The sequence below is a fragment of the Parambassis ranga genome, chromosome 7 (genome assembly GCF_900634625.1).
Source record: "Parambassis ranga chromosome 7, fParRan2.1, whole genome shotgun sequence".
NCBI classification, from domain to species: domain Eukaryota; kingdom Metazoa; phylum Chordata; class Actinopteri; family Ambassidae; genus Parambassis; species Parambassis ranga.
Genome location: NC_041028.1, coordinates 10,588,272 through 10,606,896, shown reverse-complemented (window position 1 = coordinate 10,606,896; position 18,625 = coordinate 10,588,272). Strand labels below are relative to the sequence as shown.

At 41.7% G+C, this 18,625-nt stretch overlaps 2 protein-coding genes across 3 annotated transcripts; one reads left to right on the top strand and one right to left on the bottom strand.

Annotated features, from left to right (window-relative positions):
* Window positions 1-613: 613 nt before the first annotated feature.
* gnat2 (guanine nucleotide binding protein (G protein), alpha transducing activity polypeptide 2) lies at window positions 614-5,504 on the top strand. Its single transcript, XM_028408911.1, has 9 exons — window positions 614-740; window positions 3,002-3,044; window positions 3,398-3,539; window positions 3,666-3,823; window positions 3,907-4,035; window positions 4,121-4,250; window positions 4,345-4,498; window positions 4,696-4,907; window positions 5,281-5,504. The coding sequence occupies exons 1-8, from the start codon at window positions 635-637 to the stop codon at window positions 4,884-4,886; spliced, it is 1,053 nt and encodes a 350-aa protein (XP_028264712.1). The 5' UTR covers window positions 614-634; the 3' UTR covers window positions 4,887-4,907; window positions 5,281-5,504.
* Window positions 5,505-6,043: 539 nt separating this feature from the next.
* On the bottom strand, window positions 6,044-17,945 carry gnai3 (guanine nucleotide binding protein (G protein), alpha inhibiting activity polypeptide 3). 2 transcript variants are annotated; one of them, XR_003670960.1, is made up of 9 exons: window positions 17,381-17,945; window positions 13,024-13,066; window positions 12,502-12,643; window positions 12,266-12,423; window positions 11,047-11,175; window positions 10,159-10,288; window positions 9,907-10,060; window positions 8,853-9,096; window positions 6,044-8,608 (listed from the first exon to the last, which is right to left on the bottom strand). XR_003670960.1 is itself a non-coding variant. In XM_028409130.1 (9 exons), exons 1-8 carry the CDS (start codon window positions 17,496-17,498, stop codon window positions 8,906-8,908), a joined length of 1,065 nt encoding a protein of 354 aa, XP_028264931.1. In that variant the 5' UTR covers window positions 17,499-17,945; the 3' UTR covers window positions 6,044-8,608; window positions 8,887-8,905. The 2 variants fall into 2 exon arrangements, 1 of the variants encoding a protein (XP_028264931.1); XM_028409130.1 differs by having other exon boundaries at window positions 8,887-9,096.
* Window positions 17,946-18,625: the final 680 nt, after the last annotated feature.

Here is an 18,625-nt window from a genome sequence, read left to right as displayed (position 1 = left end):
CCTTACTGCTCTGTCCACGTGACTGACACTGAAGTCAAGAAACCAACAAGCAGGGATGGAAAGAGGCTGCACATTTATAACAAAATCATACATGTATTTAAAATGGGCAGTGTTTGGATCCCAGTGTGGTCAAAACATTTTGAAATAATTAACCATATGTAGAGATCAACAAGTTCCCTGACAGCAGGGGCTAAAGGTCACAGAGGAAACAGAGCAGACTTAGAACATCTATTCACACACAGGTTTCCACAGCACCACAAACTTTTAAACAAAATTTAAAAACTGCTTAATGGCTTTCACTGCCACCAAGTCTGTTTTTTTTTTACTTTTCTTTACATCATTCACTATTGCCCTCATTAAACTAATTGGATTGACTGGCCAATCAGGAAGAGGCACCACCTAATGCCCTGTTTTAAGCACCAGGAATTAAAGGCAGGATCTCCGCTGACCAGAGCTGATATATTGATTTGATCCTTGAGAGGACACCACTCAAGCGCCTCCCTCAAGCAATCCCTTCCGCCTGGAAATCGCATTTCAGCACGATTAGTGCTGCACCCAGATTCTCTGCAGCTGCTCACGGAGAACCGTCAAAATTTCCATCCTCGAGGATCTTGAGTTTGCGGAGCAGGAAGCCATGGGTGCAGGAGCCAGCGCCGAGGACAAAAAGTCTAAGGAGTTAGAAAAGCAACTCCAAGAAGATGCTGATAAGGAATCTAAAACAGTCAAGCTATTACTGCTTGGTAAGTAATGCACCAAGAGTCTGGTTGTGGCAAGTTTTCCTCTTTCCTGCAGGTGATGCAAAGTGTCTTTTAAGTTTAGAGAACTCAGCAGAAACTAGCTTTCTGACTCTCAATGAGCAAAATTTACTTTAAAGGTTCACATCTCCCGAAAAGATGGAGACAAGTCTTCAAGTGAGTAGATGGTCAACAGGTGTGACAGATGGACAAGAGCAATAGATTTTATTTTTTAATGATCAAAGTGGATAAATTAAGAGTCAGATTTTCATTTTCTTCATATTCATTAAATCCTGGATATGAGCCACCTGAGGCTGTGCTAAACCTCTTGGCACATCTGTTCACTGCTTACTTAGATAGTAAGATACGGTGTGCTCAGAGGATTTACCAGCTGGTATAGTTCCTACATTAGTTTATTAGAAACATATGAAGGCTGTATAATCCTAGGAATTAGTGGGAGGACAAGTGCAGAGACAGAAACAGAGAGAGGAGTGTGCAGGTTGACCAAAGAGGAAGCTGGAAAGAACCAAAACATTTAGATAAAAGAATGACAATTAAAATACAATGGTCATAATTGGAAGGAACAACAAAAACTAACACATTTAACATGTGCATTCAAGCTTGTTATCATGATGAGTCAGAATCTGACGAACTCAAAGGCTGCAAAGATCTTAACAAGTTCTTCAAAATTTCCACTCATAGTTTACTGACTGCATCTTAAAAATGAAGAACGGCTGCTCATTGTAGAAGGACGTTGGTGCTTAAAAGATCACAGCCTTTGGTCTAAATGAATCACAGCCTGGCAGCGATACGTCAATCCGATTAGCTAACAGGTTTAGTGCAGATCCTCTTGGTGAGGTCTGTGTTGACCCTCAACTCGCTTGTAATGTGTAAAAAGATTTTTGTCACTGGCATTAGAGCAGCACCCTTCACACATCCCAGTGTGTGACTGGGATGACATGACGTCTGTGGACTGCATGCTTCCAGCAGAGTTACAGTTAGATGCTTCTGCTGAATCAGACAGTCAGTAAGGATAAGAGCTCGATCTTCTGACCTCTGAGGGACATTGTGCATAAAGAGCAGCAGGTTTCTATTAGAACTAAATGCACTTGCAGGTGATTCAGATTGACCTGTGAACATGTGCTCTTCAGTCAGTTCACACTGATGGCGCTCTAATTGTCAACAATAAACCTCTGAATACAGCAAAGAGTCAACGGTGCACATCAATACAGATTTTATCTGTGCTCAAACTGCACTAATTAAACCATTTATTTTCCTACAAATAATAATATAAAAAACTCTGGGTTCCATAGTCCTGCAGGGTAAAGACGTAGTCCTTCATAGAGCTTCCATGTAAATGTCACTGCAGAGCCAAATGAGTGTGAGGTGACAGAATGACTCACAGATGGGACAGACTCACACTTCTCATCAAATCTCTGCAGCACCAATCTGATACAGTACCAAAAATCAGCAAAACAGGCATGACTACTGAGAACTTTCTCCCTGTGGGGGCTGGATGTGGCGACCTGAGTGATGGCTCAAAGTGTTAAAGTGCTGAAGTTTAATGTGGCTTCACAGTGAGCAGGATGAAAAGCTTACTCTGTGATGCAATTAACTCCTTCTGACCTGAGAGAGCTTGATCTGGCTGGAAGCTCTTCTTCAGCCAGTCAGGACACTTAAACCACACATATATGCACACAGGCCACATTATGACTGCACATATACAGTGGTCTAAACATGTTTTGGATTGGTTAGTTTGAGTGTGAGTCACTGGCATTCAGACACACTCAGTGACTTTACAGTTCAGCAAAAGTTCCTGTTAGCAGAGCCTCTAGCTAGTTTAGTGTGCCATATTAAAAAACATCACAAGGCTTCACATGAAACTCAGAAGACCACTTAGCAGGACTTTATGTTCGTCATGCTCTCACAGAGCAGCTGAAAGTGTGGTTTATTAACAGAAATAGATGCGCACATTAAAATCTCTGCTGACACACTGCAGTGTCTTTTCTTCACATTTAGCATTGGTTTGAATTACCTGCTGCACAAACACGGTTCATCATATGTGTTAAAGTTGAAGTACATCTGTTCACTGAGGTGTAGATAAATAAAACTGATCGAAAAAAAAGACAAAATCTGGCTCATAAATGTTTTTCCCTTTAGACAGCTCCTTTAAAGTGACTCCATCATGAAGTCATTCATGGTTTACACTGTGGGTCTGCACACTGTCACAGTGGAGTGTCAGTAATAAAACTTTCCTTCTCTTCCAGGTGCTGGTGAGTCAGGGAAGAGCACCATTGTAAAACAAATGAAGTAAGTATTCAATAGAGAATGAATGATCTGTGTCTAGATTTAAGTTTTGAAATCGCACTGATCAGACGTGCTGAAACCAATAGGTCAGAGCGGCTCCATCTGTCTGATTCATGAGCAGTGAAGCCTTTCACAAAAAGGTCCACTGGCAAACATCCGCTCACTGATCAGTCAGCATTTGTTTTGTGCAGTTAGTTAAACACTGAGAGCTGAATGAGATCAGAAACTCACATCCACTAACATGGATACATCTTTTAATGTGATTTATATCCTGAAATCTAGTACTCTCAGCTCAGTTGAGTAGATTATTAGTGTAACGGAAACACTCTCCTCTCCTTTCTTCTGCCTCTGCACAGGATTCTGCATCAAGGTGGTTACACAAAAGAGGAACAGATGGAGTTTAGGGCAATCATCTATGGCAACATCCTGCAGTCTGCTCTGGCTATCATCAGAGGCATGGAGATGCTGGGCATTGATTTTGGCGCACCCTCTGCTCAGGTCTCATATTACATTTGAACCCCAGATTAACTTGTTGAATTCATCCTCACTGACATGAGGACAGACTATAAATAGTAGGGGTTCCCTGTCAGCGCTGATGTGTCTGTTGTGTGTGTGAAACCCCAGGAGAATGCACAGAAGCTGCAGAACTTGTCAGACTCCATTGAAGAAGGCACAATGCCTGCTGAGCTGGCTGATGTCATCCAGAAGCTGTGGAAAGACTCTGGTGTGCAGGCCGGCTTCGACAGAGCTGCTGAGTACCAGCTGAACGACTCTGCTGGATAGTGAGTGCTTGCCTTCCTCTCATACAGTACGTTACATGTGAATCTGGTTGTGAAGTCTGACCTTTCTGCTCTGACATCATCAGCTACCTCAATGAAATGGACAGAATCTGCAAGCCTGACTACCTCCCCACTGAGCAGGACGTGCTGCGATCTCGAGTCAAAACAACTGGTATCATTGAAGAACAGTTCTCCTGCAAGGAGTTGCACTTCAGGTGAGTTACATGAAGAAGTGACTGCACCTTACAGCACTGCCGTCTCCAAACAACTGACTTTGTTCTGACTTTCTGTGGTGCACAGGATGTTTGATGTGGGTGGCCAGAGGTCAGAGAGGAAGAAGTGGATCCATTGTTTCGAGGGTGTGACCTGTATCATCTTCTGCGGAGCACTCAGTGCATACGACATGGTGCTGGTAGAGGACGATGAAGTGGTGAGTTAGGACTTCATGACTAATTACTAAACATTATATACATATATATATATTTAACAGTGAGTAACTCTCAGTTCTTCTCTGACCTATACAGAACCGCATGCACGAGTCCCTCCATCTATTCAACAGTATCTGCAACCACAGATTCTTTGCACTGACCTCCATCGTGCTTTTCCTTAACAAGAAGGATCTCTTTGAAGAGAAGATCAAGAAAGTCCACCTGAGTATCTGCTTCCCAGACTATGATGGTAAGACCAGCAGGTTTAAGGCACCAGAATCACTACCGCACACAGGCTCAGATAAACAGGATAAACAGCAAAATGACACAAATAGAAACAAAAAAGAAGTCATTGTGACCAAAGCTGGTCTTCTCTGTAATAAACTATAGGATGTGAGTGACCCTACATGCAGAAGGATTAATTGTTGTTGAAATCTTTTCTTCTAGGGCCCAACACATACGATGATGCCAGCAACTACATCAAGACACAGTTCTTGGAGCTGAACATGAAGAAGGGTGTGAAAGAAATCTACTCCCACCTGACCTGTGCCACAGACACAAAGAACGTCGAGATTGTGTTCAACGCTGTGACAGACATCATCATCAAAGAAAACCTTAAAGATTGCGGTCTTTTCTAAGCAGTTCCAGAGTGAAAAGAGGTGTGCAGTGACAACACTATATCACGCCCAGGGACTGTGTTGATACAGAGTAATAGGGTCCAGATGAGCCAGACCCCTGCCAATTCAATTTAACCCTCATCCGGCAAATCATATCTGGACCATCCTGTGTTGCCAAGCAACATCTGGCTATAACACGAGCAAACAAAAACTCAAACCACACAGATTAGCCCCTTTGGGATAAGGAGGATAATGAGAAGCATTAAGTAATTCCTGTATTGTGATTAAGAAAAAATGCATAACAATTTGGAAATATATTGAACCTGCTAAATGTTAAGTAACAAAATGTGGATCTATAAAAACAGTAGGAAAAACAAGATTACTTCAACATGTCTGACCTATTTTTACTCTCCAGTTTGCAGAACTTCCTTTCCTACCTTAACCCCTCACGTATTGGCATTAACTTAAGAAGTGTACTGACGGAGCTCGGAGGACCCTCAGATTGTTGAGTTTATGCCATCACTTCCATGCCAAGTCCTGGTCCTTGCCTGCTCCTGGCACCTCACCATCACCAACAGTACATCCCTGCAACACAGCGCACGTCCAGCCTGGTTGAAACAACAAGTCCCCACATCAACACCGAGGACACACAGCTTTAAACACGATTCTTCAGTTTTTCTAAAGTACAATGGTTGTCTGACACCAAAGGCTGCTGGTATGAAGGTACAAAGATGAAATAGTCACTCATTTGATCCTTGTTGCTTCCTTTTGATGTGAGTTATATTTACGATTACAGCCACGCTCTGTAAAATAAATTAAAAACAAAAAAACCTTGGGAAAATATTAATATTTTGATTAAAATAGAAAAATTGCAATCCTGTTTATGTTTTTTGAGTACAGTAGTCGCCGTGGTCTTGATATTTAAACTGTAAAAAGCAGCTGAGCAAATATCTCCGATATTCTCAGTTCTTGGAGTATTTCCAGATTACAGTCCAAATTATGTGTCTATTTGAATTAGTGTTAATGTTCATTTAACATTTTAATGTGATGAATACATTTCAGAATGTCAACATGGTAGAGAAACTTTGTACATAAGAGTAGATAATGCATTATATTTTGAAAGAAAAAAAAAACTATATGGAAATATCTGAGAGAGGGATACACCAGAGGGAGGAAGCTTTATTATGAAAAGGAATGAAAATCTACTGAGTTTGTCCTTTCTTATGAAATATAGAGGCATGAAATAAAGATGCATTAACTTCACCTGTGTATGTGTGCTGTGTGTGTGTGTGTGTGTGCGTGCTGCAGAATCACACTGTCATCCACTGAACAATGTATATCAAATTAGGGAAACAGGGCTGTCAACACTAACAGACTGCCCTGGGCTACTTGTTGGGGATATATCGCTGTCACATAAGTTCCCTGTTCTAGTTGAAGGGGGAACTGGCAGCGCATGGAAGTTCATTAACAATAACCCTACTGAGAGAGCAAAACAGATTAAAGAGGTAATTAATCTGTGAGTGGAGATTTACTGTGAGATTGTGCAGGGAGTGATTCATGAAGCTTCACAGCCATCAAGGACGAAACTGAGAGTGTTAACAGAGACTGGAGCTGCTGAGAGAGACTGCTGCAAGGAACAGAGGGAGCAGGGCGGGTTCCTCTAGTCCCATTTAACATTGCATGATCTCAGTTATAATATTCACCAGTATTCAATAACATAGAAATATAATATTCTCTCCTCTCAGTGTGATGCTTCGATGCAAAGAAGCAGAATTACCAGTATTACAGATGCCGCAGGCACACTGCCTGTAAACCTCCAAACCTGCATGTCCAGATTAATGATAGTTTATCCTATAGTGACTTTTAAAAAATGAAAAGCTGACCTTTAGAATATAAAAATGTGTAACTTGTCACATTTTTTTCATGATTTGTGTATAAAGCAAAGATCACAAATACAAAAACGTGCAGAAAAAGAAAGACTGCTTGACAAAAAGAATATAAAAATATAGAAACAAAGAGCGGCACACAACGTCCACAAGTAGTGTGTGTGTGTCAACAAAATAACACATCACAGTCCACTACAAGATAACCAAGCAACACAGCTTAAGCACACATCCATCAGCCAGTTTTTAAGGGACGGATGAGGAAATCATTTTTCCTCACTCCTGCATGTTCTGTCATCTCAAAACCATTGACACATTATTGTGCCACACCATGATTAGCTACTTTCTCTTCCTCAGGGGTAAACTCCCGATTTTATGACTTGTAGAAGACTGTCTGTAAGTAATGAGGAATGAACTGAGACATTAATACCATCAAAAGAACACACACAGAAAGGCAATTAAACACTGTGCAGAATACCCCAGGGGACGTGCTTCCTGTGGATTTCATGCTAATTGTTGTTGTTGACATGTGACAGAAGAGAATCAGGGTCAGTGAGTGGGAACACTTCAAACAAGCAGAACTTTTTCTTATGGCGCATAAGTTCTGTTTAAAAGAAAGCCTTAAGTTTGTACTCCACATAGGAAAATGTAGCATTTAAACAGCTGCATGGTGATAAGAATCAGCTCCAGCGTGCTTGCAGAGTGTTTATACTTTGATTTTGTTTTGTGGTTGTATTACAACAACAGAGCAGCTGGAACACAAACTGGGCCCTCAGCTCACACACATACACGTGTCACTGAAGTCTCACAATACAGCTTAAAATGTGAATGACCTCCTTCTGCACTGCTCAGATGATAATAGTTCAGTATAATTCTGCTTATATTAATTTTGGGTGGTTTCTAAACAGCACAGTGATCAGGTAGCTTTACGCCATCTTTCATAAAGTCTCATTAAAATTAAAGTGAGCTATATATGTGAGTAAACTGCCCAGACTCTGAGCAGGAAGTGACTTATTAAAAATATATAAGCAACAGATTTCCTCAGTGCTTTGGCCAAAGAACACAGATATGTCCTCTGGCTGCATCAAGCTATAATCCTCTATATAAAGTCTTTGTGTTCATGATGGCGTTGGGGAAAAAAACAACACAGGAAAAACCAAGATGCCCCTTCACAAATTCTTTTGTAGAGTCGTGCCTCAAGAAAAAAAATAAAAATATTGTTCAGTACACTGTGGTCTAGATAAAATCAAAAAACTATACAGACAGATTTTGCTACTGAGCTCATTAGACTCTAGATAAGTAATCCCAGATCCAAAAGGTTATAATCTGTACACTGAACTGCTCACACAAATCTCCCATACATAAGTTACAGCATCCAAACATCCAAAAGTGGAAATACTATATAACTGTAACTAAAAATAAAATACAACAAATATTCATTTAAAGCAGTGTGATACAGACTTACAGCTAAGAGAAGCTGCAACACAACACAACAGTGAACAGAGCTGACATTTTAGCTGTGAGACTACAGTGGAGTGATGTGAAGGATCTGATGAAGTTCTGGTCCTTGTGCAGATGACGTACAAACTATAAATGTGTCATCACAGCGGCTTTACAAGCCCGAGTGACACAAGGATGTTAAATACGACAGGACTCACAGTGATCATTTCTCAAGCCTCTCTCCACTTACTTCCTCCCAGACTGTACTAAAGTGATCATAGTTGCATGTCCCCAAATGTACTGCAGTTTGGATCCTGCCAGCACCATGGCCACCAGCTTAGTCTTTAGTAACACCTACTGTATTCTCCACATTCACCCACCGCAGACAAGACATCCCAGAAGTCCCAATTCTTCTGAAGCCTGCAAGGAAAAAGGGAAATTCACCTGAAATAAATAATGAAGATTCAACGACATCAACTTTCGTGCCCTTTGCTTATATTGCTCCTTATGTTAGTTCAACTTGCAGAACGGTCCCTTTATATTAGCAGTACTGCTGATTCTGGAGACAAATCCTATCAGACCCGGTTAAGAAAAGCTTCAGATGGCACTGTCATCACCAGTGCATTCATTTATAAGATGATAAGACTCTCAATCAAATACTGACATTGTTGTGTTGCAGCTGCAGTCATGGTGCTGACCTGAAGGGGGGCTGGAGCTTCAGTAAAGTCCGATCTCTCTCAGGTTGATCTTAATGATGACGTCGGTGACAGCATCAAACACAAATTGCACATTCTTGGTGTCTGTGGCACAAGTGAAGTGGGTGTAGATCTCCTTTGTGTCCTTTCTTTTATTTAAGTCTTCAAACTGGCACTGGATGTAAGCTGCTGTCTCTTCATATGAGTGTCCACCTAAAAACAAAAAACACTCACAATCATCTGTGGAAGCTCCGATGTTTTTCTAGCTTGATGCAGGTTTTTTTTTGTTTCTTTCAGCTCAAAATGGAAAACATTCTAACTGCACCACTGATTATTGATCATCTTTCAACATCAATTGTGTTAAAGGTAGGGTAGTGAGAGTCAGCCAGATTTTAAAAAAACATGCTCCCCTTTCTCTCGGAGATCACCCCGAAGCCACGCCTCCCAATCACATGGATGCGCATTACCTGAAGACAAGCTGCGGTCTGTGACTTCGGCCATCATGCACGTACCTCTCAGAGCAGGAAGTGAGAAGTGAGAAGTGAAGTGAGTGACAACCAGCCAACTCTACGTGCAGGGTCGTCCCGGAGGATTGGCTGATGTTTTTAGCGTTTTATAGCTTCCACAGATGATTAATATTCTTCGTTTTAATGCAAAACTGCCAAACTAATTGGTTGCTATCGGATTGTAAAGAGAAGTTTCACTAATTTAACAAAAAATGCTTAAGAATGAAATCTCCTACCCTACCATCAAAAAGACACAAACACATAACAAAAACATCACAATTCCCCTGTGCAAACTGACATGATCAAAAGTGCTGATCAGGATGTAAATAGATCTATTGTATGAGGATGAAGCTCAATGTGAAAAATACATGCGCCTAAAACTAGGCTTATGAAGAAACTACATTCGATGTAAAACAAAGGAAAGAACATGATACTTCACAGGAAGTTGATGCTCAGATGAAGAAGACGTCTCTTCTAATAAGACATTCTGACAGGAGCACATGACAATGAATCTTACCAGAGTACTCGGGGTAGCAGATAGTTAGCGGACTTCTGGCGATCTTCTCCTCAAACAAGTCCTTCTTGTTGAGGAAGAGGATGATGGAGGTGAGCGTGAACCACTTGTTGTTGCAGATGGAGTCAAAAAGCTTCATGCTCTCATGCATCCGGTTCTGATTTAAAAAAAATGGGAGAAATTCAATAAATGAAACATATTTTAGACACAAAAACTATTTTCTGGCACTGACATGTGTGTGTAGAAGTCGCTCACCATTTCCTCATCCTCAGCTAAAACCAGGTCATAGTCACTGAGCGCCACGCAGAAAATGATGGCTGTGACTCCTTCAAAACAGTGGATCCACTTCTTCCTCTCTGAGCGCTGACCGCCAACATCAAACATCCTAAATGACACACGCAGACTCAGTAACTGCACAGTTTCAGTTATAATTTTAGTTTATGTGGCTCTTAAATCCAGGACAAAGGCGCACACACACACATGCAGCATGCTAGTGACCTCACTCTGTAATCTCATGTTTGTGTCTCTGCTGCCTCAGCTCCACCTGAGGCCCTCAGAGGCAAACTGAATCTATACGGAGCTGTTCAACTGACACAGAAACAAAATGAAAGGACACTGTGTGCTTCAACACCCATCCAGTGATTACACATTTCCAGATCCTGAGCATTTGTTTATGGGTTTACACAGGCAGTCCAGGGAGGCTATTACAGTTAATGTTTCACCAATATTTATAAGTACAGGAGCTAGACAAAATAATGTAAAAGGACTGAGGCGATGTAATTACATTAACTGGCACAAAGGTGGGTCACAATGGGCTCAGTTCAAGCAGCGTTTGTGAGTTATACAAGAGTCTTTCCCTGTGCAATCAAATCAAATTGCATTATGACAACAATTTATAAACACAGAAAAAAAACGTGCTGACAAGTTGACCATGGACATGCATATCTGTACAAGGACAGTTTAACATGACTGTGTTCGCAAATATGACCTAAAGTCAACATTTTTAGGTTTCTAATTAGAAGCTGACTCATGCAGTAAACCAGCTCAGCCTTGAACTGCTCAAGAAGCCTAATGTAAATTGTTTTTATGGCACCAGCATCCCACCTGATGCACAAGCACAAAAAACAACACAACTGGACTAACTTGAAGTAGAGGTCTTTAAAGGTGAAGTGTGTTTCCACGATCCCGGTGGTCTTCACACGTGTACGCAAAACATCCTGCTGTGTCGGGATGTAGTTCGGCTGACAGATCCTGTCCAAGTCGTTCAGGTAGCTGAGGGGGAAAAAAATAAGTACATGAGAATTAGAGCATACATATAAATGTATAAATACATGGTTCACTTTATGACAATAGTCAGCTCCAAGCCTGGTTGTCCTGACAAAAAGCCAGCAGAAGTATAAAATTACAGCACAGCTGTGTGACTTCAGTGTCACCAGTTGACCTGTTTAATAGAATTATGCATGATGCAACTCAACACCAGGGCCAAAAACTGCAGATCCCTGCCCTTTATTATCACAGATGTGGCTGCTCACACATTTCTTTATGTTCTTCATTAAGTATGCACTTTCTCTTTTTATTAACATCATCCATTATCCAGGGGCTTTCCATAATCATAGTGCACAGCAGGCACTTATGTCTGCATGTGGAGGCCTTGTTCTGCATGCACACATCTGAGGACACCACAGAATGATACTAAATATGGGCTGATATTTTCATGGATGATAAACACTGGCTCCCTGTGGGTTGAGAAAAAAAACAGACTAACTCCACTGGTTCCTCTCGTCTCGTAGAGTGGACAGGGAGTTGTGACAGCTCAGCTGTTTTCACAACAAAGACTGTGTCCTTCACACTAAGCTTCTGTTTCTTTCAGGGCAAGTGTGATATAAACGCTGTACAGACAAGGAACCTTAAACACATCCTGGTCTGATGAGTAATGCAAAGCTGAACTGTATTATAACAACTATTATATAATTCAAACGGTTTTGTTTTTGTATCTTCCATTGCACTTCCTCTGTCGGTTTCTTTCAACGGTTAACTTGGAACTATTTTGTGAAAATAAACAGCTTTGAGTGGAAACGCTTCAGGTCGTCTCCTTCATTTCTCTCCTGCTTCAGGAATCTGTGCAACAAGTTGACACACAGCCTTGAAGAACAAGACACATCTTGCCTCCCTTTTTGCTCCAACTGTAATATTACACACAGGAAGGAGGAGGAGAAACTCCTATGGGACAGTTCTAATAACTCAGATTACAATCTCCTCAGGTGCGTGGTAAAGACATCAAACTAAATGTATTAGGACTGCAACCATCTGTAAGTGGGCTCATTGTCTGTGATGCTCTGTATGTGGAGAGGTGAGTCCTCACTATGCAGCTGAGTCGTTGAGCTGATACTCTCGCGATCGATCGAAGCAGGCCTGAACTCCACCGTCGTTCCACAGATTCCGAATCACACGCGTCAGCTCCGCAGACAACACGCCCTCCTCCGCAGAGCTCGCCAGGGCAAACAGCTGCCGTGCATCGTCCTGTCAACAAATCAATAATATGCTGACACTGTTCCCGCAGTGATTCATATCATGAATGGTAGAGGTGGCATGACTTACCGTGCGTGCAGCATCCCCAAAATCTATCTTTAACTGTCCCATGGCCCGGATGATGGCCATGATGGACTGGATGGTGTTGCTGTAGACCACCACTTTGTACTGTTTGCACTCCTCTTCTGAGTAACCATCCTCATGAATGATTCTGACACAAACACAAAATCCAAACGGGCTTTTTAAAGAGTTCACATTAATATCTGACAGTGTGGAACAATAGCCTGTAACAAATGTGGGACAAAATTCACCTTTGCATCATTAGCACAGGAATTCAAGCCTCAGTGAGCATACAGCATGTCTAATGTGGGAACTCTGTGGACACTATTCAGACCCTGCCAGGCTACAACTGGCCTCTGTGGCCATTGTTTAACATGTTGTGCAAAAAGGGGGCTTCCTAGTCTGCCTGAGCAGTCAAATGAGGCTCCTTCCTCCCGAAGTTGAACTCTGCAGAGCTAAAAGAGGGACTGTCTTTGTCATACAAATATAGAAGAACTCTGCAGCACCATCCGGATACATCAGGTAACTTACTTCATCTGCTTCACTATTGTGCTTTTCCCAGATTCCCCAGCACCTGAAAAAGAGGAACAGTTTTTAAATAGGGGACCTGTACCTGGAAGCTACCACATAATGACACAGTTCACACTGTTCTCACATGGACAACAGATCGAACCAGCTTTTTTATTTCAGTTGAACATAATCTGATCCTATTTAATCATGCAGTATACAGTGTGTGGAATGTTTGCCTCAAACCTTCCAGAGAAAAGCTGCCTGTGATGAATTTCAAAGGCAGACATTTACATGGGGCCCGGGGAAGTGTTTACAGTCATGAAGTTCTCCCTAACATACTGCAGGGATCAATGACGTGATGCAGGAGTCAGGGGTGAAAGGGGTGAGAAACTACTTATTGTTGGTCTTAGAAAAAACATACAACAGTGTTTTCTGAGGAGTGAGATGCTGTAAGGCCTGACTGTACAATGTGTACAATGCCCTCCAGAATTACTGTCAGCCAGAGAAAAGAAACAAACACCTTTACTAAAAACAACCAAAAAAACAAAATCAAACCTTCAATTGAAGCGATGTATTTGAGAGAAATATCATGCTCTCAAAAAGCAGTTACAGTGAAGGTGAAGCTTCCTGGCAGAGGCAGTTCAGTTTCCATTTAATATCCTCTGGTATTTGATAGAGTGCTACCAATAACAAGATGTCTGGCTCATTCGGAAGAAAAACAGTCTCACCTCACATCAAACGACTGCAGCACACATCACAAATCATTCTGCCTGTGCCAAACACACCTTTGATGACTGTTGCCAAAGGTCTGTCCTCTAACCATGTAACTCCTGTAACAGTTCCCAAACTGAGTCAGTGGTAAAACTGACACCAGAGACCATTTTCTGACAACTCACCCAACATTTTGAGATACAGTAGGAAGTGCCTCCTGAAGGCTTGCAGACTGCTAATATCTGCAGTAATCTTTGGAGATATGTGCCAGCTAAATACACATCATTTACCAGACTCTCCTGTCATTTTATGTATGTTTATGGTTACATTTCAATGTAAATATCAGTGACAATAACCAAAACTACATTTTTGTAGTTTTTTTTTTACCACCATACATAAAAACTAAAACAATGAAAAAGATGCAGTAAATCACCAGCCAGCCAGCACAGTGTGCGGCAACACCGATGCTGCTTCCAAGCTTCAAGACTGAGAATCGATCCCCATAAACCTCCATGTTATTGTATCATGTTTACAGCCTGGTACCAAATATCTGTTTAAGCCTCTATATTTCCTCATTCATGACATCTATGACTCATTTAAATTTACCCAACGCACACCACAGAAACAGGAAGTCATGGTTGAACACATACAGGAGATCCAAAATACAATGATTACCAACAGTGAGATGTTAATCATAGCATTGTGTTTTTTTTATATCAAATAATGTTACAGTCAACCAACAAACACAAGGTCTGTGAATACACCGAGTCAAAGTCTGAGACGATAAACAGACTTTTTTTCCACAGCCTCCTCTAATGTATATGAACGTCTGAGGACATCATGGGACAAAGGTGCACAGCTTTCACAATATTGGACATCCTGTGATGACAAGCGATGAACTGATGACACTGCAAGTGATGTCAAAGCCTCACAAAGCCTCATTATAATAGATGAGTAGGATGGTGTAATAATGATGAGTAGGATAGGGATTTTACATGAGCAACCTTTGCAGTATTTCTACAACAATTAGCCAAACAGGAAACAGTCAGGCTCCTGGCTGAGACAATGTTTTTCCACTGGGGAGACAATCCCAGATACCGTGCTGCTTTGAGCATAAAGAGGCCAGAGGGGACATAAAAATACCACATACAGTATTATTCAAAGGGTCTGAAGCCCCCCAATAACAAACACTGGCTCCATCTCTGACTGTGGACTGTGCACAGGGATGTTGTTCTGTTCTTTGTTTGACACATTTAACCCTTTTTTGTCCTAATCTCAAATAACACAACATATGTAATATTCTCAACTTTACTATCACATTAAAATATGTGACTAATGTGCTTTATTTCAGTGATAAACCAACAATAAATACAAAGTACCTGTTTGTGTATCATTCGTTAAACTACTTCAAAATGGTACACATGGTAGTTGTGCTGAGCATTAGCTAAGTCAACCATCTGCATGTGAAGCAGTATTTTTGTGGTGAAGACAGAGGTTTGTCACTGAAAGTATAACTGCTGGAACATGCAGACAGATCAATGATACAAAAATCATTGTCCAGCATTAATCGACCGACAAGCTGGTTACTATAAGGACTAAGAATGAGGGCATTAGACCTTCCATCAACATTAAATGTTATGAAATGATATGAGTAATATGAGTAAGGATGACACACAGACTGAGAGCACTTTGAGCTACCTGCAGACAGGAATCAGCTGTTTGAGTTTAATTAAAGAGGCATGAAAGCATGTGGCTACATTAAGCATCAAATGTCAAACCACTGACTGGTGAGAAGTTATTTCCGTAAACATCTGGACTGAGTTTATATTGGCAGCTATTTTCTTAATGTAACCACAGTAATTATCAGAGACCACAGGATGAGAAAGTGTTCAGGCGCTGGAATCTGAAATATGGAGAACTGCTTGTTTTTTTTTTTTTTACAGCAGCCAGGAGGAAGACTGGAGCATATTTTAAAATAAGGATAGACAGTAGCCTATCAATGCTGCTGGTAAAAAGGTGGTGAGACACATCCCTGCTGCCGTTCAGGAATTCTCAGCAGATGAAGTGTGTGAGGGAGCCTGACAGCACAGGAACGTGTTCAGATGGCCGGCCAACAAGAATTAAATCTGTGAGTTCTTTGGTTAAGCTGTCAGCAGCAAAAGAGATTTACACTTGTCACACAGACAGAGAGGAGAGAACAAATTGTGTTGATCCCTCTCCTCCATTCTGTCGGCCACCGCTTCTCTCATTCATGGCATTTTTTGGCTGATTATCAACCGTGGCCTGCCGCCAGTTCACAAACCAACTTCACACAGGCATTCATGCAGTCAGACTCCAAACCAAGCCTCATTTAACAAGAATCTCAAATGCAGTTTTTTTTTTTTTTTATGAATCACTGTTTGTGGTCAAACAGTAGAGCATTTTTATTGGAAGCGAGCATTGGCTCTAAAGCCTTGTGGTTTTGAATAAAGAACAGCAGCTGAGCTTCTCTTTGTTTTCCCCCCATAACTCTCTTGTTCCAGCACAGACAGGGAGTGAAGAGCACCGCCTGGAAAAATCTCTGCGGTCAGAATTTAAAAGTTTCCATGCCGAGTGATTTCTCTTTGCACGATCTAACCAAACCACATCTATGTGACTTCATGTGAAATCTGTATTAGCATGAAGCAGCTCGTCAGGCTACAGTCAGTTCCACACAAATCACCTCACAGCAGATTCTCAGAAATTATAAGAAGTGGAATTACTGATGTTTGGGTTAGCCATAACTACTAAATCAAGTAGTACTACTAGTACTAAATCAAGGCAGAAGGAAAACCCCGAAAAAACACAACAAACACTGCAGATGGGATCCAGAACACGAGCACCAATAAAACTAAAAGAATAAATAAATCAATAGCAGGAGAAAACAGCAGCTTAAAGGGCTGAGAGTGTGTTTGCTGGGTTGAGCTGCGTAAACATCATATGTCATCTGTACATTCTGCTGGCTTACCCTCAGAGTTACAGCGAGTTATGGGTGGATGCCTTCACAGGTCAGTAGCAGTCTGACCAGGCCCCTCACCTTTGCACATTTTTGGATTAACCAGGAGTTAGGTGGAACTGGAGCCACCACACAGAGCTTTGAAACCTGTGTTCATTATCAGGCTTTATATGCACAGATACTGGGTTTGTCTTTGTCCTGTGTTGGTCTAATCATGATTCTGACAATCATAGCAGATCAGCAGACATCAGTTAACAGTGTACAAATGCATATACATGTTGAAACAATCAGCTGTAGCACAGATAAGACAATTTCCTGATCATTTCTCTGACATTACCTCCTTCACAGTGTTGACCCAGCACAGCCTGCAGATTTATGTTTGTGAGGCTACAACAGACAGCAATGTTCTTTGTGGCAACACTCCTCTGAGCCTCCCTGTCTTTCAACCATTCAGTACTGATAAGTAAACCAAGGAGGTAGATGAGGAACTTTGTAGCTGCCTAAACATCTGGTTCACTTCTGAATGCTGAGGAGAAACGATGAGCCACAGCTGCTTTAAACCCAACAGGAGGAGGAGGAGGAGGAGTGTTACACCAGAGTGAATCTACATGTAAAGTAGCCTACCATACAGAATGGTCAACAAACAGCTGATGCCATACATTTAAAGAAAGAGCCAGTAAATGTAAACCGTACCGAGCAGGAGCAGTTTCACTTCTCGGGAGGATTTCTCTCTGTCTTCTCGCAGGTTTTTATCAATCATTTTACTCCTCTCCACCGCAGCTTTGTCTTCGGCGCTGATCGTGCACCCCATTTTCGCTCTCAAACAACTTCTTAGTGAGGGATTTTTGTTTCAGCAGCTCATCAGTTGAAGGGAAACGCCGTCCAGCAGCTCTCTGAGCTGTGTGAGCTGAAGTTTCCCAGCCGCGGGAGACGCGCAGAGAGAGGGGGAAAGGCGTTGGCACTGAGGCTCTGTCCAACTACAGCCACAGCCTGATGCTGCTGAGCTCACACAGTTTCAACCCGTCCACTCCTGCCTGTCCAGGCGATTTAACATGGAAGTTTTAAAAAAGTCCCCAAATAAATGTTTAAAATAACTTATCTGCAGTCAGACCGCAAAGAATATCATACAAGTTAGATAAAACACGTCATTAATTTTTTTAGAAAATGCACATTAAAATCTCTAAATCCTCCCTCTAACACTTATGAGTCCTGCGCATCCAGCTGATCCAGCTGCAAACCAAGAACACTGCGCTGAAAAGAAAATAACGCGCCCCGAGTGGCTGATGGGAAATGTAGTCATCTCTAAACATCCCGCTCAGTGTTTTCTGCCTGTGTAGCTTAAAAAGCAGTCGTGCGCATGTCAGTTCCTCTCAGCAACACCACACTCTGGTTCCAAACAAACTGTAGTCCACAGGCAGAACACTGTTATGTGGTGTGAGGGCGCCCCCAGCGGACCCACGACCAAACTGCACGTGTTGGTGGGAATGATAATCCACCACACCTGCAGACACGTTAGACACGTCTGCAAGAAAAGAGGTGGACAGTCAACTAAAGCAACATTTCTGCGTCATTCCTTTAACAAACCTTAGTTTAGTCTAGGGAAGCATTAATAACCTTGATGTGAATGTACACAGAAAGAAACTCATCTCGGGCATCTGTTAGATGAACAAACTAAAACATATTGGTATTAAATGATTTGGTTGGATTTATGAAGATTATATAATTTGTTAAGTTTGTTTGATATATAAGAAAAATAAGAAAAATCGGATTAATTAATGTCATAATGTCAATTCAGTGAAAATGAGGGCCTTCAAAACGACAACCCTATGGCATATGCTACTGCGCATGCTCTTCTTTCACCGGAAATTGAGGTTTTCTGACTCCCCCTGATGCACTGGACTGTCCGTGAACTCTGATCTCCTGTGTCGGGGTGAAAAT